This window comes from Aegilops tauschii, chromosome 5, assembly GCF_002575655.3.
Source record: "Aegilops tauschii subsp. strangulata cultivar AL8/78 chromosome 5, Aet v6.0, whole genome shotgun sequence".
NCBI lineage: Eukaryota > Viridiplantae > Streptophyta > Magnoliopsida > Poales > Poaceae > Aegilops > Aegilops tauschii.
The window spans coordinates 490,927,922-490,941,982 of NC_053039.3; the positions used below are offsets into that span (position 1 = coordinate 490,927,922).

The 14,061-nt window shown below is 40.6% G+C and overlaps 1 protein-coding gene across 1 annotated transcript; it reads left to right on the top strand.

Annotated features, from left to right (window-relative positions):
- The first annotated feature begins 2,759 nt into the window (after positions 1–2,759).
- On the top strand, positions 2,760–9,205 carry LOC109786538 (serine/threonine-protein kinase SAPK8). The gene is made up of 9 exons (XM_020345111.4): positions 2,760–3,208; positions 5,765–5,839; positions 5,930–6,031; positions 6,133–6,186; positions 6,293–6,385; positions 6,623–6,715; positions 7,583–7,687; positions 7,768–7,866; positions 8,617–9,205. The coding sequence occupies exons 1-9, from the start codon at positions 3,017–3,019 to the stop codon at positions 8,902–8,904; spliced, it is 1,101 nt and encodes a 366-aa protein (XP_020200700.1). The 5' UTR covers positions 2,760–3,016; the 3' UTR covers positions 8,905–9,205.
- The last annotated feature ends 4,856 nt before the right edge of the window (positions 9,206–14,061 follow it).

The window sequence follows — 14,061 nt, forward strand, 5'->3', positions numbered from 1 at the left end:
TCCAAGTATAAGTTGACTTATTCACATGCATAATTGAAATTTTTGAATATTAGAAATTTAATAACATCCATTTTGCATAATATAATCTACTGCTAATCTAATTTTGGTCAAAAGGTTCCATAATGTAGAGTAAGCGAACGAAAGAGAGAAAGAAAATGAGACTACATTGTGCGGCCGGTGCCTTTGCATGACATGCTGCTAGCATCAGTTACTAGTGGGTTTTGTGTTGTCTGAGCAAAGTTATTTATTACATTGCGTACCACATAAGCTAAATATATGAGAAAAAAATCATACGTTACTAGCGGGTTTTGCGCCGTTTGAGCAGATTCATATATTACATTGTGTATAACATAAGCTAAAGACATGAGAAAAAAATATCATCCATTACTAGCGGATTTTGCGCCGTTTGAGCAAAGCCATCTATTACATTGTGCATCAGATAAGCTAAATATATGAGATATATGCAGAAAACTATTATATAATAACATCTGATGCGCCGGAAATCATATCTTATTTTCAAGTGTAAAATGAATTGGTCACATACATAGTTAGGAAAGCATATCATGAAACAATATTTACATGTATAGTAATATCCATTTTGTATCATACAATGTATAAATAATCTAATGTTGGTCAAGGATAACAAAAATAAAGAATAATGCCGGAAATAGCAAAATGGACAGCAGAAGAGTAAATTGTGCGCTTGGTGCCTTTGCACAACACGGTACTGCCCGTTACTAGTGGGCTTTGTGCAGTTCCAGCCCAATCATTTATACATTTTGTGTTGTATAAGCTAAAGACATGACAAAATATATATATATGAAAAACAATTATAGAATAATATTTTGTGCACAGCTGGCTTGTTCACAACAAGCCATCTGTGGTGGTCAAAAGGAGAGTAAATAGTGTGGTGGGTGCCTTTTAGGAGCAGGGTGCAACCACTCGTTACCAGCAGGTTTTGAGCTATTCTATCCAAGTCATTTATGATATTATGTATTGCAAAACTTAATATACGCCAAAGATAATATATGGAAGACCATTATATAATAATATCTTTTGCATCGAAAACCATACACCATTACTCTGTTGTTTCCGCATGTATAAAATGGCTTGTTCACAAACATAGAAAACAAGAACATAAATGTTTTCTATGAGTATAATCTACTGCTAACTGCATGTTGGCCAAGGATGCCAAAATGAAGAACAAGGGAAGGCAATAGGAAAGTAAGAACATAATAAGAGAAAATTGTTAACATGTACCTTTGTGACATCGTGTTGCCGTTTGTTACTAGTGGGTATTGTGCCATTTGATCCAAAGCATTCATTGCATATGTCATAAGCTAAAGAGACCATGTTTCTTGTTTTTGCAATATCATTTGTGCCAAAAACCATACCTCATTTTTTGTTGTTTATTCAAGTATAAGTTGACTTGTTCACACACATAGTTAGAAAATGAGAACATGAAAGAAATATTGACAAACTTAACAATATCATCATATAATCTACTAGTAATTATTGGTCAAAGATGCCAAATGAAGAATAAGTGAAGGAACTAGAAAAATCAGACAAAAAATTCAGAGTAAAATGCCCGACACGTGAATTTGCGTGACATAGTGCTACCGTCCGTTACTAGTGAGTGTTGTGTCATTTGCGCCTAGTCACTATTACATTGCGTATGGCATAAGCTAATGATACGAGAACAATAATTATGGGAGACCATTATATAATAATATCTTTTGCACCAAAAATCAAACCTCGTATTGTTGTTGTGGTTGTTTTTTTTTCAAGTATAAGTTGATTTGTTCACATGCATAGTTGGAAAATTAGAACATTTACAAATATCATAACATCCATTTTGCATAATATAATCTAATGTTGGTCAAAAGGTTCCAAAATGTAGAGTAAGCGAACAAAAAAGAGAAAGAAAATGAGACTGGATTGCGCGAGCGGTGCCTTTGCATGACATGGTGGTACCATCCGTTACTAGTGGGTTTTTTGTCGTTTGAGCAAAGTTATTTATTACATTGCATACCACATAAGCTAAAGATAGGAGAACAAAAATATCATCCGTTACTACCGGAGTTTGCGCCGTTTGAGCAAATCCATTTATTACATTGCGTAGAACATAAGCTATAGAAATGAGAAAGAAATATCATCCGTTACTAGCGGATTTTGCGCCGTTTGAGCAAAGCCATTTATTACATTGTGCATCGGATAAGCTAAAGATATGATATATATACAGAAAACCATTATATAACAATATCTTATGCGCCGAAAATCATATCTCATTTTTTTCAAGTATAAGTGGATCGCTCACATACATAGTTAGAAAAATATATCATGAAAACAATATTTACATGTACAGTAGTATCCATTTTGTATCACACAATGTATAAATAACCTAATGTTGGCCAACGATAACAAAAATAAAAACTAATGAAGGAAACAGAAAAATGGACAAAAGAATAGCGGAGATACATGCTTTTTTTTTTGCCTATCAAGAGAGGATTTTGCATAGGTTGCCATCTTATCTGCTTTATTTCATGCTCTAAAAATCAAACCATGCAATTTTTAATGCTCTTGTTAAAATGCAGATATGCCCCTAGCTTTATTTAGGCAAGTGTAACACGAAGACAAACTTCCTAATATATCCAGTGGAGAACCATGGGAACCCTACTCCTCCCCCACATCATTTATGACACAAGTGCCGAAAGCTGACGTCCAATAAAACCACTTCCCAGAGGAGCGCTTTGCACCAAGCACCAACCCCGGCAATAATAAGACGGGCGAGAGAGTGATTGAGCGGGCGTTTTATCTCTCTCTCTCTCTCTCTCTCTCTCTCTTCTCTCTTGGTCGGCCAGTGTCACGAACTCGTCGCGGTGGAGGGGAGAGCGGGGGGTTGAGCCCGCCGTCGATTCGAGGGGAGAGGAGGCGGGAAGAGAGGGGCGGCCACCCCGGGGAAACCGAGCCCTATCGGCCGCGGCCCCCCTCCATCGACCGCCAGTCGCCGCCGGCCATGGCAGGGGCGGCGCCGGATCGGGCGGCGCTGACGGTCGGCCCGGGCATGGACATGCCGATCATGCACGACAGCGACCGCTACGAGCTGGTGCGCGACATCGGCTCGGGAAACTTCGGCGTCGCCCGCCTCATGCGCGACCGCCGCACCATGGAGCTCGTCGCCGTCAAGTACATCGAGCGCGGGGAGAAGGTATGCGTATGCCGCCGGTTCCCCCCCTTCCGCCCCTTACCCGATGCATGCCCCCTTCCCCCTTGAATCGATTCGGCGCTGGTTGACCAGCCTGTTTGCCCCCCATGTGCTGAATCGCGGCCGATTCGGGGGGGGGGGGGGGGGGGGGGGGGGCTCTAGCTGATTAGGACCTGTTCGATTCAGACGGTATAGTTTTAGTGCTGAATCAGTTGATGCTGAGTGGCTAGCTTGTTCGTTCGTTCTGTGAATTATTATTAGGAGTCATATTTCTGTTTCAAGGACTGAATTGCTTGATTAAGTTTTAGGTTTATTTTCATTGCTTGTGATTATTGGATGATATTTCTACTTATTTCATGTGATATAGTTAGTATTTTCGACCTCTATGCTTGCATCGATCGATGCCGAGGCCGGGGGGCCTACCCTCGTTTTCGAAAAAGGAACTGCTCTATTAGCTCTGTGGGTGCGTCGGTTTTGTTCTGATATTTGCCATAATTAGTGATAATGAGACATCCAGGACAGCATTGCACCAAATGCTGATAAAATTAAAAAGTAGATTGAAAGTACCGAGATATACCCCGGTTGGCTGGTCATGCGGGCATGCACGCCACCCGCCAGGGTTCGATCCTGGATCCAGCACCGTCTGACTCATATTTATCTTTAAATTGCAAGGTACAGCTGCAGCCGTAATTTCCAAAATAACTTTTCAAATATAGCAAACTAATCTCCATCTACTTGATGGAGAACAGTGCTCGGTTGGTCAGTACTCAGTAGAGTGTGCTTCCTATTGGAGAGGGATCGATCCCTGGGATCGACTATGTGCCTTACTAATACCCGTGGGGTTTTCCTAGTATTAGGTGACAGCCTGTCGAGTCTTCAGTCATGAGTGTGCGTGTGTTAGGGGCCGTGATTGTCTGTTTTTCAAAGAAAATAAAACTCCATATGGGCAAATATCCCTATAATTCATTGGAGTAGCTTCAAATTGAATATACAGACAGGCAAACCAACACCACTCAGATGACGCCTTATTTTAGAAATATGGCTGCCTGGCATTTATTTAGATGCAATAGCTTTCCATTCATTTATTTTTGGTTTAGGTGCATCAGTAAACGTGGTGTTTCTAAGTAGAAATATGTGGATGTAGTGATGTTTAGGAGTGGCATGGTTGCGAAAAGTTGTAAAATACACTCACAAGTCAAATTGATGTTGATAAATGCTAAAACTAGTATTTTGTTGCTTTTGTAAAATTTACTCATCAGCGCTTCCTCATTTTGAAATAACCCCTACATTTTTCTGCCTGCATGATAAACAAAGGTAAACAATTGCCACCTTGTTGTTTCAGCAAATGATCCCTTGACCATGATCATTTGACCATCCATGTTTATCTAACTGCTTGTCGTTACCGCACATGCAGTTGATCAGATTAAGTTTAATGCCAGTATATTTGACCAACTGAGGGAGCCCAGCCGAGTATTTTCTGGTCCAAGTAATTAGTTAATGCTCAAATCAATGAGTGTCCCTGTGTAACTCTTGTCACTATGAACTATTCCACTACTCCTATCCCATGCATAAGTCAATGTAGGTACATCCATGTATGGCATCCTTAATTTCAGTAGCAACACTTATTGGGGGACAGGAAACTACCTGTTTTAGACAATTGAGACAAGAAATTATTCATAAAATAATACACTTGTTGAGGCAAAGGAGGAGGAATAGCTAGCACGATTGGGTTTGGTGGCCTATTCTCACTTACACTTTAAGTATATCATACCATATTGTAGTTGGAATGAGGAATATGAATATGATTAAGCATCGCAAAAAAAGAAGATTCTCAATCAACTGTTGCCCATTGAAAGAGGTTTTAGTGTTATAATAAGCTTGCAAAACATCACTAGACAAGTATGTTTAGACTCCCACCTAAAAAGGCACTTAATACTCTACACTGAGCCCAGAATCTGATCCTACCCTAAGTCCAGAATCTGCTGCTTCTATTGGTACAAAATGCCCAAGTCTGATTCCCTTATATCATATATCCATGATTGGAGTTGGCATATAGGCCAATGCTTATGTGGCAGCAATAACTTTCCATAAGTCTGACCCCCCTGTCATATATCCATGATTGGAGTTAGTAGCTTATCAGGCAATGCTTTTGTGGTGAGCAATAACTTTCTATACCATTACTTGCTGTGGTCATTTCTTGGAAGTTCAATAAAAGAAGGTTCTCTTTCGGGATATTGGATCAGCAAAAGTCCGTTAGTTTTCTGGAAGGACATTTGAACTGATAGGTTGGCTAATTCCCTGGTCCTGTTGGGTTTTCTTTCCATAAAGCTCATATGTGAGCACATGCTTCATGGCCTGATATTATTTGTGATCCACCATCACTAGTCGAGTCATTTGAGCTTCGTTTAGATGGAAACTCCAGATGGTGAGTATGTTGGGTGCTAGCGTGAACATGTTCCTCCATCGTATAAATATTTAGACATTGGCTTGTTTCTTAAATACAAATCCTTAATAGTTGTGACTACCTGGTTGCCTTATTTTGTTTGTTCTGTTGTGCAGATAGACGAGAATGTCCAGCGTGAGATAATCAACCATAGATCACTGAAACATCCCAACATCATTAGGTTTAAGGAGGTAAGCCATGAACTTCTGCTTGTTCTCTAGTTCACCACAAAAGAGGAGAAAAAAAATAGCGGAAATAACTTGTGCGTCATGTATTTGTAGGTTATTTTAACACCGACCCATCTTGCTATTGTCATGGAATATGCATCTGGTGGTGAGCTTTTTGAGAGAATATGTAAAAATATACGATTCAGTGAAGACGAGGTATGTATCTGCTCTCTGGTTACTCTGCTGCATCTTTTTTCTTGACATGCATATATTTGCATGAATCATTGGTGGGACTAAGTGCATATGTCCTTTTTTAGGCTCGCTACTTCTTCCAGCAGCTTATATCTGGAGTCAGCTACTGCCATTCGATGGTATCGGTTATTTACACAACTTGTCTTTCATCCTATTGTTACTATGTGTTCGTATGTTGCAGTATGCTGAACTGTTCCATTTTATTCTTAATTTCTTATCTTCAAGCAAGTATGTCACCGTGACTTGAAGCTGGAGAACACATTGCTGGACGGTAGTCCTGCTCCTCGCTTGAAGATATGTGATTTCGGCTATTCTAAGGTGCTTACATAATTGAACTCGTTATTCTAGATATTTTTTTAAAAATACATTCCATATGGGTGTTTTCAAAATGATTCACAAGCTATTTAAGTCAATGTTCATGCAGTCAGATAGAAATTTTATGGTTTCCTGGCGCTGCATTTACAACACAGTGGGATCAATATTTTACCCTATGGGCCTGTTGTGTTCATAGGTTTTTACTGATAAACCATGACAAACATTCTTCATTTTCTGCAGTCTTCAGTTCTCCATTCACAACCAAAATCAACTGTTGGAACACCTGCTTATATTGCACCTGAAGTTCTGTTGAAGAAAGAATATGATGGCAAGGTATGCAAGTTCTCGAGCTCTGTTAATCTTTGGAGGGGTGTAGTATAGTTCACCGCATATGCAACTTAGTTTGAGAGACATAAACTGGCAACAGGTCTAGTTGTTTGGTGTCCTAATCTGAATTTCCGTATACTGTATATTGAAGGCTGAACCCTTGTACGTGCACCGTTAGGCTAAGAATACGTGTCCCTTTAGTCAAGATGGTAGCTACACATGTACTTGTCACAGGCTATTGTACAGAGTGTAGTATGATGAATCGTTCCTTGGTTTTGAAAGAAAATGGCCTAGCTTCCCAGTGACGTTTTCCCTGTTGCACTTGATATGCTGGTCCATTTTTCTGGGACCACTGTTAGAAGTGTTTATGATCTCATCCTGGTATGCCCTTTTATGTGTCTGATGAAATCGTAGAAATGTTATACATTTTAAGTGTTTGTAAATTCAGTACAAGGCTTGACCGCCCAGTGTTCACTGGTCATTACTGGTTACTAATGGCAATCAGTTTGACCTAAACACTGGAGAGGAACCTTAATGCCTGGTCGGGAGCCATTGGAAATTAGCTGCCTGTGATTGGTTTTCTGACTTTCTGGGGAACTTGGTAGCATTGGTGAGTGTTACATCTTCCCTCACATTTCAAAATAGTATCCTCATATGTACTTACATTTGAAAACAGGCAAACTCAGCTAGGATAGGCGCACATTTATCAGAGATCAGAGTAATTTACAGAGGAAATTTTGGCTTTTAAATAGCCCACTCTTATTTGACCCAATCAGGATGTCAGATCACTGATGTTAATTGACTTGTTACCTCCCAAGACAAGGAACCCACCCTTGCTCATACTGACTTACTATTTGTACATGACTAAAACAGATTGCTGATGTATGGTCCTGTGGTGTGACTCTTTATGTCATGGTAGTCGGTGCTTATCCTTTCGAGGATCCAGAAGAGCCTAAGAACTTTCGGAAGACAATTCAGGTTATCTGATTTCTCTTCTTTCCTTTGTCATGTTTTAGGTCTTCTAAACTAAAACTAATACTATGACATCACCTTTGCAGCGTATCTTGAGTGTTCAGTATTCAATTCCAGATAACGTGGACATATCTCCAGAGTGCAGGCACCTAATTTCGAGGATTTTTGTTGGGGATCCTGCGTTGGTGAGTCTTTGGATGTTCAATTATAGAAACTAGGCTTAGCTATCATATCCTGTATTATGACTTGTGTGTACCGTGCCTCTTTACATTTTCTTCATATTTTGCTCAAAACTTAACCTGACAATTAAAGTATAACCAGTGAGGGATAACTGCCTTCTTGCAGAGTCCTGAACCCATTAGGGGGTCAGAGCAGCTTGAGGTTTTACCATACAGTAGTGAATTACACCTCTTAGGCAATGTGCATGTGTTTTTTACAAGACCAAGCTAGGCTGTTTGTGTCTGTGTTTTAGTAGTTATACTTGTGTCATTGTGCCGTGTTTGTCATCATTGTTCCGCTTGCTGACCTATATAACTGTTTGGCATAGTATATCTCCTTTGTCATCATTAGTAATATTATTTTACTAGTTTTAGGCTAACAATGTAACTGTTTGGTACTCACTCCGTCCCATAATGTAAGAGCGTTTTTGACACTAATGTAGTGTAAAAAACGCTCTTATATTATGGGACGGAGGGAGTATAATGTATATCCTTTGGAAGATCCTAGTGTGCAGCCATCAGTTCAACAAAAAGTAGTGCATTTCAGTAGGACGGTTTTGATATGGGGATCTTCTCTGCAGTCTACATTGCCCACCACTTACGTTATCCTTTCTGTGTACTTAGGCATACTCGTGTCTAATGCAGTGATACATTATTTGCATTCCATCGTGTATATGTGTATCATTTTCATGACACTGCTGGTGATGATAAATGCAGAGGATAACCATCCCTGAAATACGGAGCCATAACTGGTTCTTAAAGAACCTCCCCGCTGATCTGATGGACGATGATAGTATGAGCAGCCAATACGAGGAGCCTGAGCAGCGAATGCAGACGATGGACGAGATCATGCAAATTCTAACGGAGGCCACCATACCACCTGCTTGTTCCCGTATAAACCACATCCTAACTGATGGATTCGACATGGACGATGACATGGATGACCTTGAATCAGACTCAGATCTTGATATCGACAGCAGTGGAGAGATCGTGTATGCGATGTGAGCCATCTCTGGCGGTTATCGTACCAAAGCAAACCGTAGAAAGCAGCTGAAGGGCACAGGGTGACCTGATATGCTGTACCCTGTCAAAAGAGCTAGCAGCACTTTGAGAAAGAATCGTTCTGTGTTTTGCAAGCGAAGTCCCGGTCCTGTTCTGGTTGTAATATAATGGGGGTTAGTCCCTGGAGAAGCATCCTTTCTGTTCCTGTTGTGCTACATATGTGCAAATAGTTCGTACTCCTGTTGTTAATGTGTGAACCTGTGACTGAACTTGGTTTTATTTTATGTTTATTACTGTATATCTATTGACCTGTTGTTTGGGCTACTTTGCCAGAAAAATGCAGGGTAAATTCGATCTAAAATAAATAAATACAGGGGAAGTAAGTAACCGTTTTTTCTGTTTTCATACACAATAGTCTATGTATGTCTTTTTGGCAACTGTCACATACAAAATATAGTTTCCTTTTTATCTTGTACTTTCTTCGTTTCAAAATATTTGAAGTTGTAGGTGTCCTAAGTCAAACTTCCGTAAGTTTCAGCAAATCTATAGATTTTTTTTACTACCATCCATTATGTTGTATATGTTCCCGTAGGCTTGGTCAAACCTAAAAAAGTTTAATTCAGGACAAAACTAAAACTTCAAATATTTTGAAATGGAGGGAGTGATGATCAATTTTTGTAAGTGTTCCTATGGTGGGTAGTGAAAGTTTCAATCCTTTTGTATGGGCCGAAGGCTTCCATGTTTGGCCAACTTCTTTTAAATCATTATTATGTTTATCTTGTTATGTTAGGTTTTACCTTATGGGACATCACAATTGTTCCACCCAAAAAAAAAGAACTAGTATCACAGTTTTTTAGCGAATTTAGCATCACTTTGGATGTGTTGAGGACCTGCTTCTTTTCTACTATCAAAGAAAGTACATGTTAAACCCTCAACCATAAGACAATCCTTAGATAGTTGATAGGGATAGACATAAACAAATATGATACATAAACATTTGCTACAAACCATAAAGATATTGCACTTACCTCTTAACTTAAATATTCGTTTGCAAGGGACAAAATTAATGTGTAATGCACTCCAAGAACAGATTAACGCTTACATGAGAACTCTTCCACGAAGCTGGTCTAGAACATCACCATAACTGTCAAGACACCAATATGGCTCGGGCACAGACCACCGGTTTCTCTTCGCAGCATTCCCCTTTTCGTCCCTGTCCAGGATAATGGGACCATTGTCCAATCCTATGTCCAGAAGAGTAAATCCTCTCCTCAAAACTTCTGCAATATTGCTCCTTGGCAGATAAGGAGTTGTCCCACTTTCATCGTAGAAGTTCATGCCGATGAAACTCCCATCTTCAATGCGAATAAGGGGCCCTCCAATGCCAACCTTCTGAATTCGACAAGAGGACGGCCTGAGGTCTTTGCAACCAAGTATCAAACCCCTGTTCTTTTTTCTGTGAGACCTCTTTCTTTTGGCACATTTCCTTCTGTACTCAAGTTACCCCTTGAGGCCATCAATAACCCATTCATTTCTCTAGTCATACGCCCGATAGCAGCTACCTCCTTAGATTTAGACGGTGTTGTGACCTCGAAGACATCTAGTGGACAAACGTCGGTGAGATCATCCTTGAGCCCGACAACGACAATGTTGTAATCTTGATGACACAGTTCCAATGTCCCCTCCACACGTTATTCTGGCGGGAGAAACACCTCAATCTCCAAGTTCAGATCAATGTCCCCTTCAACGTCATTGGTTCTAACCAAATTGGCCGAAGTAAGGACAAACTCACGCCCCCCTCTAGTTATAAGCAAGCCCGTGCAAGCAAAAAACCTAACTGTTTCCTTGTCATTCCGTCGCTTGAATGAAGCAATTGAGACAACACTCTTGGATACTCTCTGGACAACTTCTTTTCCGAGTTGATCCCAGATAGACTGGGAGATAGGCTTCTTAACATTGAAAGGATAGCCTTCCCAAGCATGAAGTTCACCAAACCGCTCTTCAAAGGTACAAACTATTCTCCCATTGAGCTCAAACACAAGCGGCGGTGGTAGGGGATAGCCCCAAGATTTTAGAGTATTAGAACTTAGTTTGAATCCTGCAGGGACGACACACTCCACATCTTTAGGCAAGGAATATCCACGGAATATGGTGGTTTTACTGGATATCTGAAAATGCTGCAGCCTTTCATGAAGGGACTCCGATGGTAGGAAGGCGAAACCATCTGCTGACAACGTAGTTATCACTCCAGCAAAGTGTCCATTTCCATCACCATCAAGCAACATAACTGGCCCTCCAAGGCCAGCCTCCGTGACATCACAACGGCAAGACATAATGCCATCTCTGAAAACAACGTCGGAGCATTCCGATCTCATCAGAGTGCCGTCAAAGGCACGGCCGGCGGCGACCAGAGTACGCGTACCCGTGCCCTGGAGCAGATCGACAGGCACAGATGTTTCCACATGGTAGACGTAGCTTCAGTTGAAGGCTGTGATAACAGCAATGTTTGCTGTTCTATCAAACAGTCCCAAGAACCCATAGATGATGTCACCGTCAGGGACACGCACTCTGACGCTGAAGTTATCGTCCCTTTTCCTCTTGCTCTCAAACTCCAGCGCCAGATTCACCGTAGTCACGAATACGCTGTGGCAATCTCGTATCAATCCGTTGCGGCATTGTACGGCTGTTCCGGAGCACGCGAAGATCATCATCTCTCCATGGAACAGACCAATGGAGACGACGCTGTCTCTGATAGGATCAGGTAGGATCTCCGGGCCGGTGGCACCGAATGGCCTCGGATTGAACGGAGTGACCTCTGGATCGGGTTCTTGTTCCCTGAGGCGCTGTAGCTCGGCAAGATACTCCCATCTCATCTTCTCTTGAGCCTGCCACTTCGCTCGTGCAGCATCGGTCAGCACAAACGTCGGCCCGCTGCTGCTGGATCTCTTCTCCTCGCTGCTGGTTACAGCATTATCCGTGGGCTTCGAAGCCATGGCGCAGGTTCTCCCCGGCGAGGTAGGGGAGGAGGAGCGGCGGCGGATCTGGAGGAGAAGGATGTCGCCCGTCTGCCGGATCGCGCAACGCCCCTCTCCGCGGAAAAAAAGAATAAGAATTGCGCGACGCCCCGGCGGCTAGGGTTACGTACGACTTGAACCTCTGAGCAGCGCACGGGCACAGCATGGGCCATAAAGCAACACCATGGGCCTTACTCGGCCCACGATCAGATCGCAGATATAAATGCACGTGCTCGCATCTGCTCGATGGATGTACGCTGCGCCGTAGGAGGGAGGGCGCTGTAGTCCCACATCGGGGAGTTAGGGATGACAGGACATGTTTATAAGACTAGCCACAATAGGGACTAACATATGTGTGGTAACATGCAACACTTCATTTATTAGGCTATATACTCATCAACAAACGGTAAAATGGCGATGGATCATGCGGAATTGCACGATATGCAAATATACCATGGATTAAGGGTTAAATCTAGTCGCCATATTTTACCACCGCGAACGACATGTCCGATTGGCCGCGATCCGTCGAACGCTTTAGTTCGGCAAGATTCACCCCAGCACGAACGCAGCAGGCCAGATCAGGCACGACCAGGCCTAGTAATGGGCCTCCCATCACCCCACGTCAGTTCAGCGGTAAAAAAAATAACATGATCATAAGAAAAGCCCAATTTTCCACTACAACTATCAAGTCTTCAAGCTGGGATCTGAACTCAGCCTAAAAAGAAGCTGGCATCTGAACCTGATTATGAATAGGATTTTTTTTGCCATAATATGTATATTAAAACTCATCAAGTTGAAAAAAAGGAACCATACTAATTATGAAAATGAAAAAAAAAACTGCCAAAATTTAAGAACACGTAGAAGAAACTTTGGCAACAAAAATATTTCAACAGAAAAAATGCCCATGTTTATATAAAACAAATTTTCCATGACCAAAAGCAATCATTTTGCTATGGTTAAAAATCCAAGCCAAAAAATACATGGTTTTTTGCGTATTGTTACAAAATCCAAGCCAAACTTTGGTATAATGCAAGTAGTTTGCCATGGCAACATAAATAAAGGTTGAATAAGTAGTAAATCTTGCCATGGCAATAAAGTTATATATTGCCATGGGGATTTAGGTAAATTTGCCATGTTAATGAAAGTATATTAGCCATGGCAATAAAAGTTCAAATATTGCCATGGGGATTTAGATAAATTTGCCATGTTAATAAAAGTCAAATAAATAGTAAAACTTGCCATGGCGATAAAATTAAAAAATGGCCATGTGGATTTAGGTAAATTTGCCATGTTAATAAAAGGTAAATTTTCCATGGAAAATAAGTAGTTAAACTAGCCATGGCAATAAATATTAAAAAATGGACATGGGGATTTAGGTAAATTTGCCATGTTAATGAAAGGTAAATCTGCCATCGCAATAATAGTAAAATTTGCCATGGCAATAAATGTTAAAAAATTGCCATGGGGATTTAGGTAAATCCATGTTAATAAAGGTGAAATAATTAACTTGTCATGGAAATAAAATTTCAAAATGGCCATGGGGATTTAGGTGAATTTGCCATGTTAGTAAAAGGTAATTTTGCCGTGGCAAATAAATCGTAAAACTTGCCATGGCAATAAATTTTAAAAAATTGCCACGGGGATTTAGGTAAATTCGCCATGTTAATAAAGGTGAAATAATTAGTAAAACTTGCCATGGCAATATTTGACATTTTGTGTTGTTTTGACCATATAAAGAATTACAACGACAATTTTAAAAATCAAAAGTTGCCGTGGCAAGAAAGCAATGAACTTGACATGATCCAAGGACTAAAATTGCCTTGATTTGATAACTATATTTTCCATCTTCCAGGAAGCAAATTTGCTATGATGTGTAATCTAAATTTGCCATGATTAATTAACTAATTTTTTTGATGTTTACATGGTCAAAAAGTTTAAGATTAGTTGCCATGGTCTACCAAAAAATGCCATGGTAGAAAAACGGTAAAATTACGCCATGATCCAAAATCAAAAGTTGCCATGGCAAGAAAACAATGAATTTTCCATGATCCGAGAACTAAATTTGCCATGTTTCGATAACTATATTTGCCATCTTCCAGGAAAATTTAAGAAAAATTATACAGGGAGACGACAAATTTAAGAAAAA